Genomic DNA, 21641 nt, shown 5'->3' with positions numbered 1-21641 from the left:
CTAATGCTTCATTCATCCAACAACCTCAACTTTTCAAAACACCATTAAAAGAATGGGCAAAAAAGGCCTTAGAGGTTAGATATCATATCAAACAAACAATAACACTAAGGAGTGACAGCTGACACCAAGGAAAAGAATGCAAACTACACAAAGTAGGCACAAGAACTCAAAATCCCTACTATTCCACAGTGCAGAAGTAAAAGCTTTCCAGATTTCAAAAGGTCATGAGAGAATTCAGGCACAACTAGCATGTATTCATAATGATGCTCCTGAGATCACAGTGTGTCCTACTGAGAAAGGCAAGAATGTTCATGTTTTAGAAAGCTCTCCATACAAAATGATGAAAAATACATGTTTTGCACATGGAAGAGAGGACGCATAATCATGGACACAGCACTGCCTGACCCCGATTTTGTCACCAAGTCGTTGGGGTGCTAAAGTTATTTCCCTCTCTGGGCTCTCTGGTTTACCCATGTGTACAAAGAAGAAGCTGGAATAGATCGTCTCACCACTTAAAAGCTTCAGTTACCTGGAAAGTCTGTTTCTGAAGGGCATCACATTTTCCAAAGACACCAGAGAAACAAGAAGTTAGTACAATTCAATACAATCTGTGCCACCTTTTTTAAAAAAGGAATCTCATTATGGGTTTCTTTCAGCTACAACCCTCAATCAATCGCAATGTCTTTTTCGTGTCCTCCTTTATTGCCGAGTTTCACTATTCTGTTAGTCCTTCGGCATCTCTACCTTCCCTTGCCCAATAGAGGTACTCCTGGCCAGAGCCCCCATTCCGTGTTTCAGCTTCTCTGTGAATAACTATGCAAGCTTGAGATGCTCATAAGTTTCCCCCATCATTAATCCTATTATGGAAGCATTGATGTTGAGAGCGTCTGCTAAAAGATAACATGACAAACTATAGCTACAATTTGTGTCTTTTTATGGAAAGCTGCAAAGAAAATCGCATTCCAACATTATATACCAGCAGAGGACTGATGTGCTGCTAATGTTTAACTCTATCAAGGATCCCAAAAGAAAATTTAAACTGAGATGCTCTTAACTGGAAATAGGGGATTCAAATAAAGAAATGTCATCAACCCTCAAATTTATGTATTAACAGAATGAGCACATGAATAATGCCAAACATGAAGCTAGAATCTGCACTAAAAATAATGCCAGCAAAACTGTTCAAGAATCAATCATGCCTGCTTTTGGAATAAAGTCAGATATATTCAGAGAGAAGCATCATGATACTCTGCTTGGTTTCAATTCCCTCTTTTTTTTGTTTGTTTTTTTGTTTTTTTAGACGGAGTCTCACTCTGTTGCCAGGCTGGAGTGCAGTGGCGTGATCTTGGCTCACTGCACCCTCCACCTCCCGGGTTCAAGCAATTCTCCTGCCTCAGCCTCCTGAGTAGCTGGCACTACAGGTGCATGCTACCATGCCCAGCTAATTTTTGTATTTTCAGTAGAGACGGGGTTTCACCATGTTGGCCAGGATGGTCTCGATCTCTTGAGCTCATAATTCACCCACCTCGGCCTCCCAAAGTGCTGGGATTACAGGTGTGAGCCACCACGCCCGGCCAGTTTCAACTCCTTCTTAGTTCAGTGACTCTAGATATTGCTGGGTAGCTGTTGAAAGGAAGTCCAAAGAGCCAGTGCACATAATCTGCTTACAAGCAGCTGATAATCCAAAGTGAGTTAAAAGATAGAAAGGCACTGCAGTAGTCTCACTAGATCCTTCACTGAACTCCAGGGTGAAGAAAAGCTAATTTCCATTTACCAACCCACAATGGAGCTGGAATTCTAAAGTTTAGGCTAAAACATTTTCAGATCAGTCACTGCTGGAATTCTATGGAAAAGAAACTAGTTCTGAACTACAAGAATACCTCATTTTTTTCCCCCTTTGCAGATACTGTGCTTTTTACAAATTGAAGATTTATAGAAACCCCGCATCAAGAAAGTCTATCAGCCGGGCGCCGTGGCTCACACCTGTAATCCCAACACTTTGGGAGGCTGAGGCGGGCAGATCACTTGAGCCCAAGAGTTTCAGACCAGACTGGGCAACATGCCAAAACCCCATCTCTACAAAAAATACAAAAATTAGCTGGGCATGGTGGCACACACCTGTAGTCCCAGCTAATCTGGGATTGCTCAAGCCCATGAGGTCAAGGCTGCAGGGAGCCATGATCCTGCTGCTGTACTCCAGCCTGGGCAATAGAGCCAGACTCTATCCAAAATCATGTGTTCACTTCATGTCTGTGTCACATTTTGATAATTATTGCAATGTTTCAAACTTTTTCATTATTATCATATCTGCTATGGTAATCCATGATGGGTGATCTTTAATATTACTACTTTGTTTTCAGGCACTACAAACACGCCCATGTGAGACAGCGAACTTAATGAATAAATGTGTGTGTTCTGAGTGCCTCAACCAGCCTTTCCTCTTTCTCTCTCTCTCTCTCTCTCTCCCCCCTCAGGTCTCCCTATTCTCTGAGACACAACAATACTGCAATTAAGTAATTAATAACCCTACAATGGCCCTAAGTGTTCAAGTGAAAGAAAGAGTCTCACATCTCTCACTTTAAATCAAAAGCTATACATGATTAAGCTTTAGTGAGGAAAGGATGTTGAAAGCGGCAATGGGCTGAAAGCGAGGCCTGTTATACCAGACAGAAAAGCGTGAATGCACAGGAAAAGTTCTTGAAGGATATTAAAAATGCTACTCCAGTAAACACATGAATAGTAAAAGAGCTAAAGAGCCTTACTGCTTATATGGAGAAAGTCTTAGTGCTCTGGACAGAAGATCAAACCAGTCACAACATTCTCTTGAGCCAAGCCTAATCCAGAGCAAGGCCCTAACTCTCTTCAGTTCTGTGAAGGCTAAGAGAGGTGAGGAAGCTGCACACGAAGTTTGAAGCTAGCAGAGGCTTATTCATAAGGCTTAAGGAAAGAAGCCACTTCCATAACATGAAAGCGCAAGGTGAACCCAGAAGTGCTGATGTAGAAGCTGCAGCAAGTTAATCAGAAGAATTAGCTAAGATCATTGATGAAGGTGGCTACACTAAACAACAGATTTTCAATGTAGACAAAACAGCCTTCTGTTGGAAGAAGAGGCCATCTAGGATTTTCACAGCTAGAGAGAAGTCAATGCCTGGCCTCAAAGCTTCAAAGGACAGGCTGATGCTCTTGTTAGGGGCTAATGCAGCAGGTGACTTTTTAAATTGAAGCCAATGCTCATTTAGCATTTTGAAATCCTAGGGCCCTTGGGAATTATGCTAAATCTACCCTGCCTGTGTTCTAGAAATGGAATAACAAAGCCTGGATGACAGCATATCTGTTTACAGCATTGTTTACTGAATATTTTAAGCCCACTGTTAAGACCTACTGCTCAGAAAAAAAAAAATTTCTTCCAAAATATTACTGTTCATTGCCAATGTGTCTGGTCACCCAAGAGCTCTGATGGAGATGTACAAGGAGATGAATGTTAATTATATGCCTGCACACACAGCATCCATTCTGCAGCCCATGGATCAAAGAGTAATTTCAACTTTCAAGTATTATTATTTAATATTTAAGAAATGCATTCATAAGTCTATAGCTGCCATGGATAGTGATTCTTCTGATGGATCTGGGCAAAATAAATTGAAAACGTTCTGGAAAAGATTTATCATTCTAGATGCCATCAAGAACATTCATAATTCATGGGAGGACAATATATTAGCATTAACAGGAGTTTAGAAGAAGTTGATTCCAATCCTTGTGGATGTCTTTGAGGGGTTCAATATTTCAGTGGAAGAACCAACTGCAGATGTGGTGGAAACAGTAAGATAACTAGAATTCGAAGCAGAGCCTGAAGATGTGACTGAATTGCTGCAATCTCATGATCAGACTTGAATGGAATGTTTCCTAAGGATGAGCAAAGAAAGTGGCTTCTAGAGATAAACTCTACTTCTAGTGAAGATGCTGTGGACATTGTTGAAATGACAACAAAGGATTTAGAATATTACATGAACTTAGATGATAAATTGGCAGCACAGTTTAAGAGAACTGACTCTAATTCTGAAAAAAGTTCTACTGTGGGTAAAACGCTATGAAACAGCACAGCTTGCTACAGAGAAATCTTTCATGAATGGAAGAGCCAACAGATGAAGCAGACTTCATCGTTGTCTTAAGAAATTGCCACAGCCACCCCAACCTTCAGCAAACACCACCCTAATCAGTCAGCAGCCAGCAAAAGGAGGCAAGACCCTCCATCCACCAGCAAAAAGATAACTTGCTGAAGGCTCAGATGATGGTTAGCAGCTTTTAACAACAAAGCATTTTTAATTAAAGTATGTGCATTGTTTAGACACAATACTATTGCACACTTATTAGGCTGCAGTATAGTATAAACAGAACTTTAATATGCACTGGGAAACCAAAAGATTTGTATGACTTGCTTTACCGGAGTGGTTTGGAACCAAACCCTTAATATCTCCAAGGGATGCCAATATTCAGCTGAAATACTAAAGAGCTAAATGGCTGACCTTGGAGAAGGTAAAAGCAGTATCAGAATTCCTACTACATCTTCTCCTGATTCCAATTTCTCTACAGCTACACAAGACTCAGACCAAACCCAACCACTTCCTTTAGGACACTAAGGGGAAAAAAAGACAAAGGAAGGAGTAATTTGTAAACGAGATTCTTGGCGCTAGAAAATAGGAAAACTGAGATATCTTAGTAATATTAAAGAGACCGCGGGAAAATAATTACTATGGTGATGACATAATTCTTGATATCAATGACTGCTAACTGTGGTGGAATAAGGTTGTATTTTAACCTACTGTGAACATTTCTATATGGTGGCATGTGTGGGTAACAAACTGTTCTCATTTCTTTATACAGGATTCTGAACCTTAATCTCCAAGGGACCAATGACCTTGGGAATACTGAGGCAGTTTTGTAGAATTAAAAAAAAATTTTTTTTGCCATGTTGCTGTAGCATGTGTGTTGTTAGTAATGAGATAAATAACGAAAATTAATGGGTAACACTTACTGGGCACTCACTATGTGTCAGGCACTGTACTACTTAGCACTATCCAAATTGTCTCATTTAATCCTTTATTTTTAAGAAAGATGGTAAAGCAGAAATTTTTTTAAAGATGGTTGGGCAGAGATAGACACTATTATACAATCTCTATTTTAAAGATGAAGACCTGAGGCTTAAAGAGGTTAATTAACGGACCCAAGGTCACATAGCTAGCAAGTAGCAGAGCTGAGATTCCAATGCAGGCCATCTGACCCAGAGTTCATGTTCATGCACTAAGCTAAACATTAAGGGATGCCTAACAGGCTTTGAAGTATTTTCTCCCACAGTGCTGACAAGCTATTGTGAACCATCCACATTCTCCAATGAAGTCATTTTTATATAGGACAACTTCTCTAATTGGTTAAACCTTATAAATTCAATCCCTCAATTTAAACAATGACAACTACTGAGAGACTGCAGAAAGACATGGCTGTCTTCATCAAATTCACCTTCAAAATTAGCAAGGCAACTTAGTAAGAAGACCTGTCTCCAAGGAAGCTGAACTAGGTAGGACTGAAGTCTATGACTGAAGAACAGTGTTCTCTGTTGGCCTCTGTTGGATCTCACCATGCCAATATGAGATCCACAATGATAAAAGTAAGACCACCCAGGAGGCTACTTATTTGACAGTCTTCCCTTTTTTTTTTTTGAGACAGGATCTAGCTCTGTCACTCAGGCTGGAGTGCAGTGGTGTGATCACCGCTCATTGCAACATCAATCTCCTGGTCTCAAGCAATCCTCCCACTTCAGCATCCCCAGTAGCTGGGATTATAAGTGCGCACCTCCAAACCCAGCAAATTTTTTTTTTTTGAGACGACGTCTCACTGTGTTGCCCAGGCTGGTCTCAAACTCCTGAGCTCAAGAGATCCTCCCACCTCAGCCTCCCAAAGTGCTGGGATTACAGGTGTGAAGCACTACACCCTGTCAACAAAGTTTTAAGAGTCTAAACTAAGGTGGTGGCGGTTGGAACAGAAAGGAAGGGATGGAGAGAAGACTCCTGAAGGTGCAGCGCTCCCTCCATAAAGCCTTTTCCAACTTCCCAGCAGTAGAGCTGCTTGTGTCTTTGTGCCACCACATCTTGTTCATGGCACCATAACAGCCCTGACAGCACTGACACTCTGTACTTGGATTTCAAATCTGGGGTATACCCCATTAGACTGCAAGCTCCAGGAGAGCAAAAACTGTGAGTTAATCATTTTCACATCCTAACACCTTCTTTACTCTGACAGAGAGGCAGGCTCTGTGCTCATGAGCCTGTACCACCCATGAAGAAAAGAACCATGGCCGGGCGCGGTGGCTCATGTCTGTAATCCCAGCACTTTGGGAGGTCGAGACAGGCGGATCACCTGAGGTCGGGAGTTCGAGACCAACCTGACCAACACGGAGAAACCCCGTTTCTACTAAAAATACAAAATTAGCCAGGCGTGGTGGCGCATGCCTGTAATCCCAGCGACTCGGGAGGCTGAGGCAGGAGAGTCGCTTGAACCCAGGAGGCAGAGGTTGCAGTGAGCTGAGATCATGCCATTGCACTGGGCAACAAGAGCAAAACTCTGTCTCAAAAAAAAAAAAAAAAAAGTAAAGAACCTTGTCTTTCATCTTTGAGCCCTTTCATCTTTGAGAAATAGCTCCAAGGCTCCTTTCAAGTCTGCTGAACATCAACACCCCTGACTAAAATGCAAAGCTGGCCATGGGGATAGGCAGGGGAGGAAGCAGAGAATTATGTGATATCTGAACATCTGGCCAGAATGTTCAGTACACACATGAAACGTTAATCAGGGACGGTGAACTAAGAGCTGTCTGCAAAAAGATGCTGAAAGGAAAAGAATGAATGAGTTCTTCTAAAATGATGAAGAAGAGGGTTACAGAGTCAAATTCTAGTGAAGATTCCAGAATAATGAGGCCCAAGAAAATCTTTGGCAAAAGACAGCACTGACAAGTTCAAGAATGTAGGTTTTGGACATTCTACAAAATAGCTGACCAGTATTCTTCAACATGAAACATAACAGAAGACTAAGGAAATATGACAAACATTATGTGGGATCCTGGATAGAAACCTGGAACAGAAAAATGACCAGACATCTCTGATGGCATCTGAATTAAGTGTGCAGTTTAGTTACTAGTATTACACGAATGTTAATTCCCTAGTTTTGATCTTTACATAATGGTTATATGAGATGTTAGCTTTAGGGGAAGCTGGATGAGGAATATACGGAAACTCTACTATTTTTATAATTTTTTCTAAGTTTAAAATTCAAAATAAAAAGTTAAAAAGCAAAGAATATAGGTTTTGTAGCAAGAGTGGCAAGATATGATAATAAAGAAGAGGAAAATGATTAAGCAACTGAAGTATCAGGTGTGAACCCAATTTTCTTGAAGTCTGACATGAAAGCACAGAGATGTAGGCCAACAAGCTAACAAGATAGCAGAGCAAGAGCTTTCCAGAAGGGGAAACAACCAGGGCATATACAAAGACATGTCCCAGTTCATTCAGTCATTAAACAACCATGTATTAGACATTAACTACAGTTGAGATGCTCTGCTAGGTGCTGGTCCTTGCCTCTAAGTCTACAGTTTAGTAAAAAACGTGTGTAAGGAGGCATATAAATAGAATGTGTTTTTTAAGTGTGAGAAGAATGGGCCAGAAGAAAGAGATGATGAGAAGAATGCAGAGGGAGGAAGTGAACTTAAGGAAAAAAATCACTCATGAGATGGAAGAGAAAAACAGTCTGAAATGTTATCAATGAGAATAGCTCTGTATCTGTTCTGGTCCTCCTTATCTGTTATAGTCACACTTCCAACAAAAAGTAACTTCAAAATGTACTAAACTGACATGCAAAAAGAGCCTATATAAAATGACTTCATGATTAGAATCATATTCTTAGGGCTACTGGGATGAGGCCTTCACAGAATGAAGGATGTATCTGAGCACCAGTTTTCAGATTTTCAGTAATGTTTCTTATACACACAACAACAACAACCAAAAAACCCATAAAACAGAAAAACTCAATTACGAAATTACAACTACTACCTTATGAGGCACATAATAATACAAATGATAAACTCACACAAGAAAAAAATAATGCTTATTAAAGCAACCTTGAACTAGTCTTTAATATACCTAGTAGATTAGTGGAAAAAATAAATTATGAACTAGTACTATCAAGATTGTAATAAAACTGGGGCCAGCCACAGTGGCTCATGCTTGTAATCCCAGCACTTTGGGAGACTGAGGCAGGAGGATAGCTCAAGTCCAAGAGTTCAAGACCAGCCTGGACAACATAGGGAGACCCTGATTCTATTGTTTAAAAAACGGTTGTAATAAAATTGGAACACACACAAACAGTATACTGTTAGCACTGTAAAACAACCAATGATTCACTCCACGTGCGTATGATGTATTACGCCACACGTCTGCAGCTGAGATGACCCCCATCGTCTCCGACCACTCCCTGCTTTTTACCCATTGGTGCATTTACCCTATGCTCTGAACATTTCACTACCCTGCTTTTGCTCTTAATAATCCCAGTCAAGAATCACTGTCCCCAGTGTCCTTTACCACCCACAGAATCCCTACCCATTCATCAAGGCTAGGATTCCAGTGTCATCTCCCTTTTCTTCAATGACCAAACCAAATCCATCCCCATCGATATATCCCCTTTCCATATCCAACCGTTCCTTCCACTGTGCTCCCATAATACTTTTATTCATAGAGTTAGTTTTCTAAATGTCTGTCTTGCTCCTTACATTATGAATTCTTCTTTAATGTCCATGGTCCATGTCATAATAATTTTAGTGCATGCAATACTTGGCACAGGAGATGGCACATGGTAATTACTAATGACAGATGGGAAGGAAAAAAATGCTACATGAACAAAGCACTTCACTACAATGTTATCTCCAAGAACAAAAACCGGAAAACCACCTAAACATCCAACTGTAGAAGAACAGTTTAGGGAAAGTGGTCTATCACTCAACCAAAAAGTATGCAAATATTAAAAATAACATGAAGGAGATGTAGAAACACAGAAAATATTGCTGGCAATGTTAAATTAAAAACATAGAACATAAAGTAGTATATATGCAATGGTTCCAGCCTCACAAAATACGTAAGGACTGTGCGAACAGAAAAATATTGAACTAGGATAATAGTTTTCCTCTTCTCAAGCATTTTCTTTAATACTATTTCTATCACTTTATTATAATCTAAAATTTTATTTCAAAAGAAAAAACTAAGAGGGGGAAAGGAGCAAGTTTAGATATTTCTGTAAGCTTCTGCAGTCCAAGAGATACGCTAAGATATTACTGATAGAGGACAAGAGGAGTGGATGTCTGCAATATCACCAAAACCAAGGGTCCCTGACCCCAATTTGCCTCAAAAAGAATACCTCTCATGTCACAAGCCATACTAAATGTGAATTCTTTATTGGAAAACTTCAGAGGTAAGAACTTTTTCCAGACATCTGTGGAATCAGATTTAATGAGAGTGCCCTGGAGTTCATATACGCGCCTATGCCAGCAGAAACTTCTCAGCCAAGGCACTGCTGGGCACACTTCTTGATGAGATGTCTAAGCCTGAAGGCATCAAAAAAGTACATTTCCATATTGGGAACATAACTGGTTTCCTCTTGAAGACTTTTTCCACCACCTCCTGCCCATATTGTAATTCTCCTGTCTTCTCAAATGAATAGTTAACATATGTCAAGGATATACGGCATATACTGAGGCGCTTAGTGCCTATCTCTATTACTTGTAGAAGAACCAATCTCAGCAGAAAATTGGAATCTTCCCACCAAGTTGCCCCAAAAATGAAATGTAGTAAGCACCCAAAAAATGTTAAATACTTTTAATAAACATTTCTTGACACTGCATGATATTTTTCCTGGCTTAGTCTCTGAATTTTAGAAACGGCATCCATCTTAGTCTCTGAATTTTGGAAATGAAAAGAACCAGAAGTCATATCGCTCAGTCTCCTCATTTTACAAGCGATTGAAAAAAAAATGATGTATAGAAAGGGAAAGTGACTTGTCCTGAGTCACCCAGATAAGTAATGATAAAAGTGGGATTAAAACCCAAATCTCCCAGATTCTCAGCCCCACTCAGTCTACCACATGAAGCATTTTTATCCCTTGAAATCTCTGGAGCCCCGGTCTAAATAATTAGTACCACAGAATTTTAAAGCTAGAAGGGGCCTCAGAGAGAGTCGAGTACTTAATCCCCTCATTAGGCATATGAGGAAACTGAGGCCCAGGAAGATTAAGTGATTTGCTCTCAATATCTTGAATGGCAGGGAAAAAGTACAACTTAAGCTCAAAAATCTGCAAACCAATGCCCACAAGAGAGGAAGAGAATGTCTCAGCTGGGGAAAATTTTTCAAGGAAGGGAGATCATTTTAGACCAGGGGATCACAAAGTACAGCATCAGCATCACCTGGGATCTGGTTAGAAATGCAGAATCTAAAGTCCCACAGGAGACTGAATCAAACTCTAGGGATGGGGATGTTCAAATCAGACAATTTTGTTCCCTTATGTCCCCGAGAAGCAAACTTCAGTGGTCGTACTGAGTCTACTTTGTAAATGGTAACTATAACCAAAGGCTCATAAGATGTATGTATTATTCGACATGTGGACTATACCTCAACTTTAAAAAGTTTTCAAATCTGAAAACAAAATGGAAAACTACCTCTGAGTGTTCAGCTGGTTTCAGTTCTGGCCCTGCTCCTTACTGGTTGTCTGGCTTTCGGCAGGCAGCTTGACCTCCCTAGGTTGAGTTTCCTTTCCTATAATACAGGCATGCTGCCAACCTCAGAAGGCATGTTGAGAATTAAATGTGATAACTTGTCTGAAAACACTTTGGTTCTGCATCTGGCATATAGCAGGCAGGCAGTATGGCACAGTGGTTAGGAGCTCCAACTATGAAGTAAGACTGCCCGGGTACCCTGGCCTTGCCTCTACCTAGCTAGATGCCTTAAGGTAGGTGCTCTTTTCTGTACCTCAGTTTCCTTATCTGTACAACAGGGATTAACAACAGTACCTTCCTCATAGGGTTGTTATGAGGATTTAGATAGATCATGCTGGTTAGTAAAGCATCTTTCATGTCTATAAAATGTTACTGTTTTCAAGGAGTTTTTTTGTTTGTTTGTTTTTTGTTTTTGAGACAGGGTCTCGCTCTGTCACCCAGGCTAGAGCACAGTGGCACGATCTTGGCTCAGTGTAACTTCTGCTTCCCAGGCTCAAGTAATCCTCCCTCCTCAGCCTCCTAAGTAGCTGGGACCACAGACACACACCACCATGCCCAGCTGATTTTTATACTTTTTGTAGAGACAGGTTTTCACCATGTTGCCCAGGCTGGTCTGGAACTCCTGGACTCAAGAGATCTGCCTGCCTTGGCCTCCCAAAGTGCTGGGATTACAGGGGTGAACAACCACGCTTGGCCTCAAAGAACTTTTGCATCCATAAACTCATGACTTTCTGCAAGAGGATGGGTGCAACTGATTACGAACTACATTCCAGCCTTTACCATCTTTTAGGAACAGGAAGAGTGGACATGGATCTTACAAAAAGAAAACTGAATGAACAGAACACATGGGGAATGTACAGAGCTGGAAATAAGGAGACCAGGATTCTGAGATAAGGGCCAGGTGGTATAAGGAAGCCAGGGCCTGAATAAGGTCCTGAGGTGGATTTTGGGACCGGTGCTGCTTTCCAAAGCCATAGACCATGATTCTGAATCTGGGTTCTGAAACTTAGCCTTGAATTGAGGATATTTCGCTGAGCAAAGGCCTAGAGCTGGTTTTTGGTGCCTAACGGGTGGGCCTCTCACCTCTCGAATGGTTCTAGCCGGCCAATTAACCAAAGTGGGGAACCTGCGATGGGGAAGGAGATGCTCCTGGCTGGCCAGCTGGACATGAGCATACCCGCCCTAGGCTGGCGAGATCAAAGTGCTCTCCAGTAGCAGACTTAGGAGGTTTCAGCCCTGTTACCAGTTCAGTTCAGTGTTGTCAACCTGAATTAAATGAGTTCTACTATTGTAGTTTCTTATTGTGCAACCAACATATTTGCATTTTAAAACTCTTAGGTTGAACCCTCAGATACAATAGAAAATGTAAAGGCCAAGATCCAGGATAAGGAAGGCAAGTAATATTTTGTAGTTCAGGAAAATTAGCCTGTGGCAACCCCAATCTACCTGTAGGCGGTAGGCATATTTGCTCTTGGTGAGGGGGAAAGGGGTCAGATTGACAAAATGAAATACTTTTGGAATAACACAATAAACAAATGTTTATGATCACGAAGCAAAGCTACCTAGATTGGAATCCTTGAGGTACATTTTACTTGTGTGAATCTGGACACGTTTTTTATTCTCTATACCTATTCCCTCATCTTTAAAATGAAGGTTCCTATATTAACATATTAAGTACTGCCATTAAGATTAAATGTGGTAAGATGTGTAAACATTAAAAAATAATAATAAGGAGACCAGGATTCTAGTTTCAACTCTGGCCACCACCTTGGCCCACAACCTCAGGTGAGTCCCTTTATCAGACTAAGGTTCACTTTCATCCATGAACAAGTGGGTTGAATGAAGGTATCTACCGTATCTCTCAAAGTCAAGGTCTTTATCATGGCCCACAAGGAAGGCCTACATAGTCTTGTCACGTGCCTACATCTTCAGCTTTGTCACTTACCATTCCCCTGCTCACTTCCCGTTTCAGCAACATAGATCCTCTTTCTGGTCCCCTAAGAGGCTGCACCAGCTTCTACCAATAGCCTATGTCCATACTTGCTGCCTCCATCATTCTGCTCCCTTCACATGACTGGCTCCCTCTCAACCTTCAGTCCTTTAATGCCCATTCCTCTGTGTCCTTCCTCGACCACATTACATAAAGTAAAAGGTCCTGTCCCCAACTCCCAGGGGTTATTTTCTACAGGAGTGTTGTCCAATAAAAATACAACAAAAGCCACAAACAAAACACCTAACTTTACATTTTCTTTTTTTTTTTTTTTTTCTTTGAGAGAGAGTTTCACTCTTGTTGCCCAGGCTGGAGTGCAATGGGACGATCTCAGCTCACTGCAACCTCTACCTCCCAGGTTCAAGCAATTCTCCTGCCTCAGCCTCCCAAGTAGCTGGGATTACAGGCATGCACCACCATGCCCGGCTAATTTTTTATATTTTTAGTAAAGACATGGTTTCTTCATGTTGGTCAGGCTGGTCTCAAACTCCCAACCTCAGGTGACCCACCCGCCTCAGCCTTCCAAAGTGCTGGGATTACAGGCATGAGCTACCGCACCCGGCCCACTTTACATTTTCTAGTAGCCACATTTTAAAAGTTTTTTAAAAAGCAACATTAATTTTAATAATATATTTTCTTTAATCCAATATATCGTAAGTGTTATCATTTATTCAACATGTAATCAGCATAAAAGTTAAGATACTGTACATTATTTTCACGTGGCCAGGGGCGGTGGCTCACGCCTGTAATCACAGCACTTTGGGAGGCCAAGGCTGGCAGATCACCTGAGGTTGGGAGTCAAGACCAGCCTGACCAACATGGAGAAACCCCATTGCTACTAAAAATACAAAATTAGCCAGGCGTGGTGGTGCATGCCTGTAATCCCAGCTACTCAGGAGGCTGAGGCAGGAGAATCGCTTGAACCCAAGAGGCAGAGGTTGCAGTCAGCTGAGATCTCACCATTGCACTCCAGCCTGGGCAACAAGAGCGAAACTCCATCTCAAAAAAAAAAAAAAAAAAAGATATTGTACATTATTTTCATACTAAATCTTTGAAATCCAGTGTGTATTTTGCACATGTAGCAGATCTAAATTCGTAACTAGCCACATTTTAAGTATTCAATAATCACATGTGCCTAGTGGCTACTATACAAAGCAGTGCAATTTTATAGCATACTCTGCTATATTCCCTTCCTAGCACTTACCACAAACTGAATGCATTGTTTACTTATTATCTTGTAACTTCCCACCAGATGCTCCACAAAGGCAAGAATCTTGTCTTTTATTCAGTGTTGTATACCCAGTGGATAGACTGCCTTGCACACAGTAGGTGTTCAATATATATTTGTTGAGCAAATGAATGAAACTTTTCTAGCTTTAATGGGCTAGCCATTCTAGAAATTCCAAGCCGGCATACAATCACTGATTTAATAACTTGCCTATTTCCCTTCATCTTTCACTATCAATTAAACTGTCTTTAAAAGAAAAATCTCTTGGCTATATAGCTCCCCATTGCTGAACTGTTCTTTCCCATGATGTCTTAAGTGTCCAGGGTCAATTTCTTGTACGTTGGCTGAGGGAGCGGTATGAAAATAACTGCTAATATTTACTGAATGTTTACTCTTTGGCAAGCATTGTCTAAGGACTTTCCATTTCTCAACAGCTTCACAACAGCCCTGTGAGGCAGCTACCGTCACTGTCCCCCATTTACAGATGAGGAAACCAAGGCACAGAGAAATTAAGTATTTTGTTCAAGGTTACAGCAGCCAGTTAGTAGCAAAACAGAGACTGCCAGCAATCTAGGCGTCCAGACTCATGGCTCTTAATCACCTAGTCTTGACTGCAGGGCTGTCTAACAAAAATATAAGCTGAACTATATACGTGATTTTAAATTTTCTAGTAAACACATTAAAATATCAAGAGGGGCAGTTAAAATTGGTTTTAAACATATTTTATTGGCTGGGTGTGGTGTGTGGTGGCTCATACCTGTAATCCCAGCACTTTGGGAGGCCAAGTGGGAAGACTGCCTGAGGCTAGGAGTTTGAGACCATCTTGGGCAACACAGCAAGACCCTGTCACTACAAAAAATTTAAAAATCAGCCAAGCATAGTGATGCCTGCCTGCAGTCCTAGCTACTTGGGAGGATACTTTAGACCTAGGAGTTTAAGGCTACTGTGAGCAATGATTGTGCCACTGCACTGCAGCATGGGCGACAGAGCAAGATCCTGTCTCTAAATAACAATAAAATAAAATTTTAAAAATTAAGTATATTTTATTTCACCCATTATCCAAAATATGATCATTTAATCAATATGACCAATAACCAATGTAATTGATATAATCAGTACGATCATGTAATCAATATAAAAATTTCACTTTTTCCATACTAGTCTCCAACCCAAATGTGACTTTATACTTACAGTATTTCTCAATTCAGACTAGTCACATTTCAAGCAATCAACAGCCTATGTGGCTAGTGGCTACGACATTCGGCAGTGCAGCTCTACTGCCCCTCGCAATGACCCTCCTATGGAATCAAAGCGGGGGAAAAACTTTGGGGTGGAAGTCAGTACGCCTGAGCTCAAATTCCAGCTCCTTGTTTCTGAGTGACTTTGGACAAGCCCTTTCTGCTCTCTAGGTCCCATACAGTTTCCCCACAAGTTTCCTAGGCAAGGGGGACCCTGAGCAAGATTCCTAGAAACTCATTCCATGCTAGAATTCCCAACATCTCCTGCAAATCGCAGAAAACACAAGCACAGCTTTCCACACTTTAAAGCCAGCTTTCATACATACCAGTTGGTACAGTCCTCAAACAACCCTACTAAGGCAGTTATTAGTGTCTCCACCATATAGATACAAAAACTTGGTTCAAAGAGGGGGGGAATGACTTGTCCAAAAGCCACATAGCCAGTCAGTGGAGAAGCTGGAGATCAAATCCAAGTGAGACCAGTGCACTCCCACCGCCACCACCACCATCACCTCAATGACTGGGGGGACATGACAGCTGAGAGGACATGGTTGTGAAAAAAAGGATAGTCTGGGGTTTCAGAGGAGTTTCAGGGAACCAGGCCCCAGGGGGAGGAAGAGGAGGTGAAGGGCTCAGGTCTTGAGAAGGGATGAATCGAAAGGGCCCAGGAGGGCTTCGGAGAGGAAAGTAAAACGAGGGGCTGAGACCCCGGGTGGCATGAGAAGTTAGAGGGCCCGGGAGTGAGGCGAGAGGAGGTGAGATGAAAGGGCTCTGGCTCCTGCGACCCCTGCCCAGGTGAGAACGCGGTCGCTCAGCCCTCCCTGCCCCTCATACCTGGTAGCTCAGAAGTTCGCCCACGTCCATGGTACCCGGCCCAGCAAATAGTCCGGTTCCCTGCACTCACGCCCAGACCGCGGGCCCGTCAGCCGCGGCTCCAGCCACACTGCCGTAAAGTGCGGCGAGCGGAGCCGCAGAGCCAATAGGGCAAAAGTGCGAGCGACAAGCGAGCCGGCCACACCGCGGTAAAAGGACGCGTCGCCGTAAAGCGCGCTGCATTTGGAACAGGGTTGCTTCCGCCTGGAGCCTGAGGGGGCGGGGAAAGGGGGCGGAGACTTAGAGGAGGGGCGGGAGGGGAGAGCAGGGACCAGAAGAAACCGAACTTGATTGCGCGTCCCTGGTGTCCAGGGCGGAGTGCCGGGTGTTTCGTGTGCGCTCTCACGAGCTTCCACTGATTTATCCTCATTTCACAGAAAAGAAAACTGACGCTCCCAACTGCACCATCCAATACTTTACTCACTAGCCACATATGGCTACCGAGCGCTTGAGATATGGCTACTCCGAAGTGAGATGTGCCATAAGTGTAAATAAAATACACACCAGATTTCTAAGACTTACATTGATTACAGGTTGAAATGATATTTTGGATATACTGGGTCAAATTCATATATTATAAAATGAATTTTACCTGTTTCTCTTTACTTCTTAAATGTGGTTAGTAGAAAGTTTTAAATTACACATGTGGCTCTCATTTGTGGTTCCCATTAATTTCTATCAGATAGTGCTGGCTCAGAAAGTGACTTGTCCCAAGGCTGTACAACTATTACTGGCTGAGAAACTGTTGGTGATCACATGTCCCTCTCTAGGCTTGTGTCTGCTCATCTATGCGAAGTCTAACGGTCACTAGATGATCCCGTTGCTACCCAGGTGGTATAAAAAGGTTTCTGGAAGAGAAAGTTGCCCATAATTGGAAGAGAATCATTCAGAGTGCATCTGATCTTAAACAAGATCAGAATGCACCTGGGACTTAAGGCTCCATCTTCAAAGGAAATTAAACCTCCTTCCATAAGCCCCTGTCCTTTATATTTATAATTATATTTATGTATTATATTATATTTATATGCCCTTCATATTTATAATTTTGGTCCCCATCCCATCTGCACTGGCTCCAATTATACAGAAATTATTCTTATTCCTCAGAATGACAAATCCTCTCCCCTTCTGCCTGGCCATCAGGACCATACCTCATCCAATTCTCTCATCTTTCGGGTCTCAAATGTCACTTTCTTACAAGGGCTTCTTCAACTCACCCTGGTCCAGGTAATAAACCTCTCTCCTCATTATTCTTTTTCCAAGTACCTGCTCCACTAGGTATATATCTCATTCTGTAATTTTGTGCTTAATGGTTGACTATTTGTTTCTTGACAGCCTCATTTACTGGATTGCAAGCTCTATGCAAGCAGTACATGTGTGTGTCATGTTCACCACTGTATCCCCCAAGCCTAGTACGGTGCCTGGTAGAGGGAGAGGTTTCATAATGGGCCTTGTGTGCCATGGTAAAGAGATTAGATTTTGGCTAGGCGTGGCCGGGCGTGGTGGCTCACGCCTGTAATCCCAGCACTTTAGGATGCCAAGGCGGGCAGATCACTTGAAGTCAGGAGTTTGAGACCAGCCTGACCACCACGGTGAAATCTCGTCTCTACTAAAAATTACAAAAATTAGCTGGGCATGGTGGCACATGCCTCTACTTGTGAGGCTGAAGCAGGAGAATCGCTTGAACCCAGGAGTCAGAGGATGTAGTGAGCTGAGATTCCACCACTGCACTCCAGCCTGGGTGACAGAGCAAGACTCTGTCTCAAAAAAAAAAAAAAAAAAAAAAAAATAGAGAGAGATTGGATTTTATGCTAACGGCATAAGGAAAGTTTTAGGCAAGGTAGTTTTGTGACTGGGCTTATGTTTTTAAAGGATCACCTATGCAATCTGCATTGAATTCAGTCTATTTGGGTGTCTTTCCCCCTCCTACTTATATTATATAAGAATATGGACTGTGCCCGGCCGGGTGTGGTAGCTCACGCCTGTAATCCCAGCACTTTGGGAGGCCGAGGAGGGCAGATCACAAGGTCAGGAGATTGAGATCTTCCTGGCCCACATGGTGAAAACCCATCTCTACTAAAATACAAAAAATTAGCCGGGTGTGGTGGCACGTGCCTGTAGTCCCAGCTACTTGGGAGGCTGAGGCAGGGGAATCGCTTGAACCAGGGAGGTGGAGATTGTAGTGAGCCAAGATGGCACCACTGCACTCCAGCCTGGCGACAGAGCAAGACTACGTCTCAAAAAAAATAGAATATAGACTGTGCCTTGTTTGGGAAGACAGGAGAGAGTAATGGTGAGGGTGTACCCTTTGGACCCAGACCCCTGTGTTCTAGTTCATGGTATGTTGATGCCAGCTTGCATAGACAGGTTTACAAAAGCCCATGGTTAAATTTGCAGGAAACTTGCAAGCTGATTGACACCAGGTTGATAGCTTGAAATCAGCCATGCTAGGAGTATTTATACAATGTAAATCAGCAAATGCTACAAATCAGGGTTGTTAATGTTGTTGTTTTTCCAGAGAGCTACTTGTAGGGTTTTTTTGTTTCTTTGTTTGCTTTTGAGACAAGCTCGGGCTCTATCACCCAGGCTGGAGTGCAGTGGCGGGATCTCAGCTCACAGCAACCTCCCCCTCCCGGGCTGAAGCCCACCTCAGCCTACCAAATAGCTAGGACTACAGGCGTGCGCCACCATGCCTGGCTTATTTTGTTGTTGTTGTTGTTGTTGCTGTTGTTGTAGAAATAGAGTTTCACCATGCTGCCCAGGCTGGTCTCAAACTCATGAGCTCAAGCAATCCCCCCGCCTTGGCCTCACAAAGTGCTGGGATTACAGGCATGAGCCACTGCACCCAGCCGAGCCAGTTGTTAAACATCTACCAACACACCCTGATTCTGGTTCTAGTGGAAGTTTCACCACATCTAGCCATGGGTCCTTGGGTAAGTTACTTTCTCTGTCCCTAAATTACACTTTCCTTATCTGTAACATGACTCATTCATTCATTCATTCATTCAACAAGTATTTACTGAGAGCCTACTCAATGCTAGGCACAAGTCTGGGCTCTGAGGATATGGAAGTTTATAAAACAAAGCTCCTGCCTTCTGGAAACCTACATTCTAGTTTGGGAGAAAACCTCATGGAGAAAATGTTGATATGAGTCTTATTTTACAGGTGTGGAAACAGTGGCAATGAACTTCACCTCTACATGCCTGATTTTCTCACCTGCAAAGTGGAGATTCAACCACATCTACCTCATAAGGTTATGGAGGGTTTACATGAAATGCTGTATGCAAAGCACTTGGCACAGTGCCTGGCACAGAAAAGTGCTGTGTGTCTTATATTAATATTGTAAGGAGTTGGCAGCTGGGCACGGTGGCTCACGTCTGTAATCCCAGAGCTTTGGGAGACCAAGGCGGATCCCTTGAGCCCAGGAGTTCGAGACCAGCCTGGGCAACATAGTGAGACCCTGTCTCTACAACAAAATAGAAAAAAAATTTAGCCAGATGTGGTGGCACGTGCCTGTAGTCTCGGCTACTCAGGAGGCTGAGGCTGGAGAATCACTTGAGCCCAGGAGGCAGAGGTTGCAGTGAGCCAAGATTGTGCCACTGCATTCCAGCCTGGGTGACAGAGCAAGACCTTGTCTCTCAAAAAAAAAAAAAAAGAAAAGAAAAAAAAAGGAGTTGAGTGGGATAGGGGCAAGGGAGAGGGCAGGAAGAATGAGAGAATTCCTTATAACCTTTCCTTTTTAGGCATTCAGTCTTGTCTGTTTTTGTAGAAACCAGTTCTAAAACACAGAATTATAAGGCAAAATCCTATAAGAACCAGGTTTGGTGAGCACCCTGAACTGGGGCTAATGTGCTCTGATAGAGGTTTCCCTGAGAAGGTAACATCTGGACAGGGGTTTAAAGGGAAAGAAGAGTTTACCAAGAAGATACAGTGGGAGAATGGTGACCCAGGCAGAGGGAACAGCATGAGCAAAGACAAGGCAATTGGACCCTTCCTTGTGGACAGAGCTTCAAATGTGTGGAAGAAAAGGTGGAGAGGCTGGCTGGAGAAGATCACGAAGAGGGTTAACAGATTTAGCAAATAAAAATACAGGACACCCAGTTAAACCTGAATTTCAGACAAATAATGAATTTTTTATAAATTTGTCTCATGCAATATTTAATAACATACTAAAAATGTTTTCTGTCTGAAATTCAGAATTAAATGGGCATTATTTATTTTATCTGGCAACCCTAATCTTGGAGAAACTTGAATGCCAGATTAAGATATTTTCATTTTATCTTGATGAGAGGGTCCATTAATAATTCTTTGGGCACCTCCAGGAATGAGACTTGGGGCGCTCACCCTTCAGGTCTCAGCTTAATTGCACACATCAGAGGAATCTTTCCTGACCACAAGATTTAAGACAGTTCCTCCCCTTCAAGATTCTCTATCAGCATTCCTGACCATTATTATCTTCAGAACACTTATTGTTTTTGTTTTTATATTTGTTTGCTTTTTACCCATTTGTGGACTGCTTTCCCTTCCAGATTCTAAGCTCCAGAAGGGCAAAGATTGCTGTATCATTTACCACAGTAAACTCAGAACCTAACACAGTACCTGGCACTTAATTGTTACTCACTAAATAGTTGTTGATTTAATAAATGAACCAACTAATCTACTGATTGATTGATTCATTAATTCCTGGTCATAACAATCTCAAATACCTTCAAATTCTCACCCAAAGGCCAGGTGTGATGCCTCCTACCTATAATCCCAGCACTGTGGGAGACCAAGAGTGGAGGATCCCTTGAGGCCAGGAGTTTGAAACCAGCCTGAGAAACAAAGTAAGACCCTGTCTCTACAAAATAAAAATAAAAATATTAGCTGGGTATGGTGGCATGTGCCTGGAATCCCAGCTACTCAGGAGGCTGAGGTGGGAGGATCGCTTGAGCCAATGATGTTGGGGCTGCAGTAAGCCAAGATCACACCACTGCACTCCAGCCTGGGCAACAGAGCAAGATCCTGTCTCAAAAAAAATTTTTTTTTTACTTCTCACCCAAAATCCTAACAATGTGACTATTTCAATTTTAAAGACAAAAAAAGGAATGCTCAGAAGAGTTATGTGCTATGCACCAAGCAGAATGAAATCGTGACGATAATGATTTCAGAGTGGCATCCAGGAGGGAGTTAGGAGAAGAGCACCATTCAAGAGACCAACTGCTGGGCTGTAACCTTTAAAAAAAATGTGGAAGAATTACCCCTTCCAGAAAGCTTTTAAATAGCCATGGGCTGCCTAGGTTCCTTAAACTTCACGCTTTAGTTGCTCCAAAGTGTAATCAGAGTCGCCTTCTCCATTTTTCATTGCCCAGTAAATTATTTATTGGAAGAGCCTTTAAGAAAATATTCTCAAAAACACACTCATAAAATATATTTATCATCAATATTGAGCTCCTACCCTACAATCTTGGGTTGATTTGAAACATACGAGACTGCTGAAGAAATCCTGACTCTTCCAATCAGTGCCTGAATGGG

The 21641-nt window shown here is 42.3% G+C and overlaps 1 protein-coding gene across 1 annotated transcript in view; it reads right to left on the bottom strand.

Moving 5' to 3' along the window:
- Nucleotides 1–16304, bottom strand: part of CTNNBL1 (catenin beta like 1) — a 177095-nt gene extending 160791 nt beyond the window's left edge. The window contains exon 1 of the mRNA XM_003805015.5: nt 16092–16304. Within this exon, the coding sequence (XP_003805063.1) occupies nt 16092–16121 (30 nt within the window). The 5' untranslated portion in view covers nt 16122–16304. The remainder of the gene's footprint in view (nt 1–16091) is intronic.
- Nucleotides 16305–21641: the final 5337 nt, after the last annotated feature.

The sequence above is a fragment of the Pan paniscus genome, chromosome 21 (genome assembly GCF_029289425.2).
Source record: "Pan paniscus chromosome 21, NHGRI_mPanPan1-v2.0_pri, whole genome shotgun sequence".
NCBI classification, from domain to species: domain Eukaryota; kingdom Metazoa; phylum Chordata; class Mammalia; order Primates; family Hominidae; genus Pan; species Pan paniscus.
This window is presented reverse-complemented; position numbering and strand designations above follow the sequence as displayed.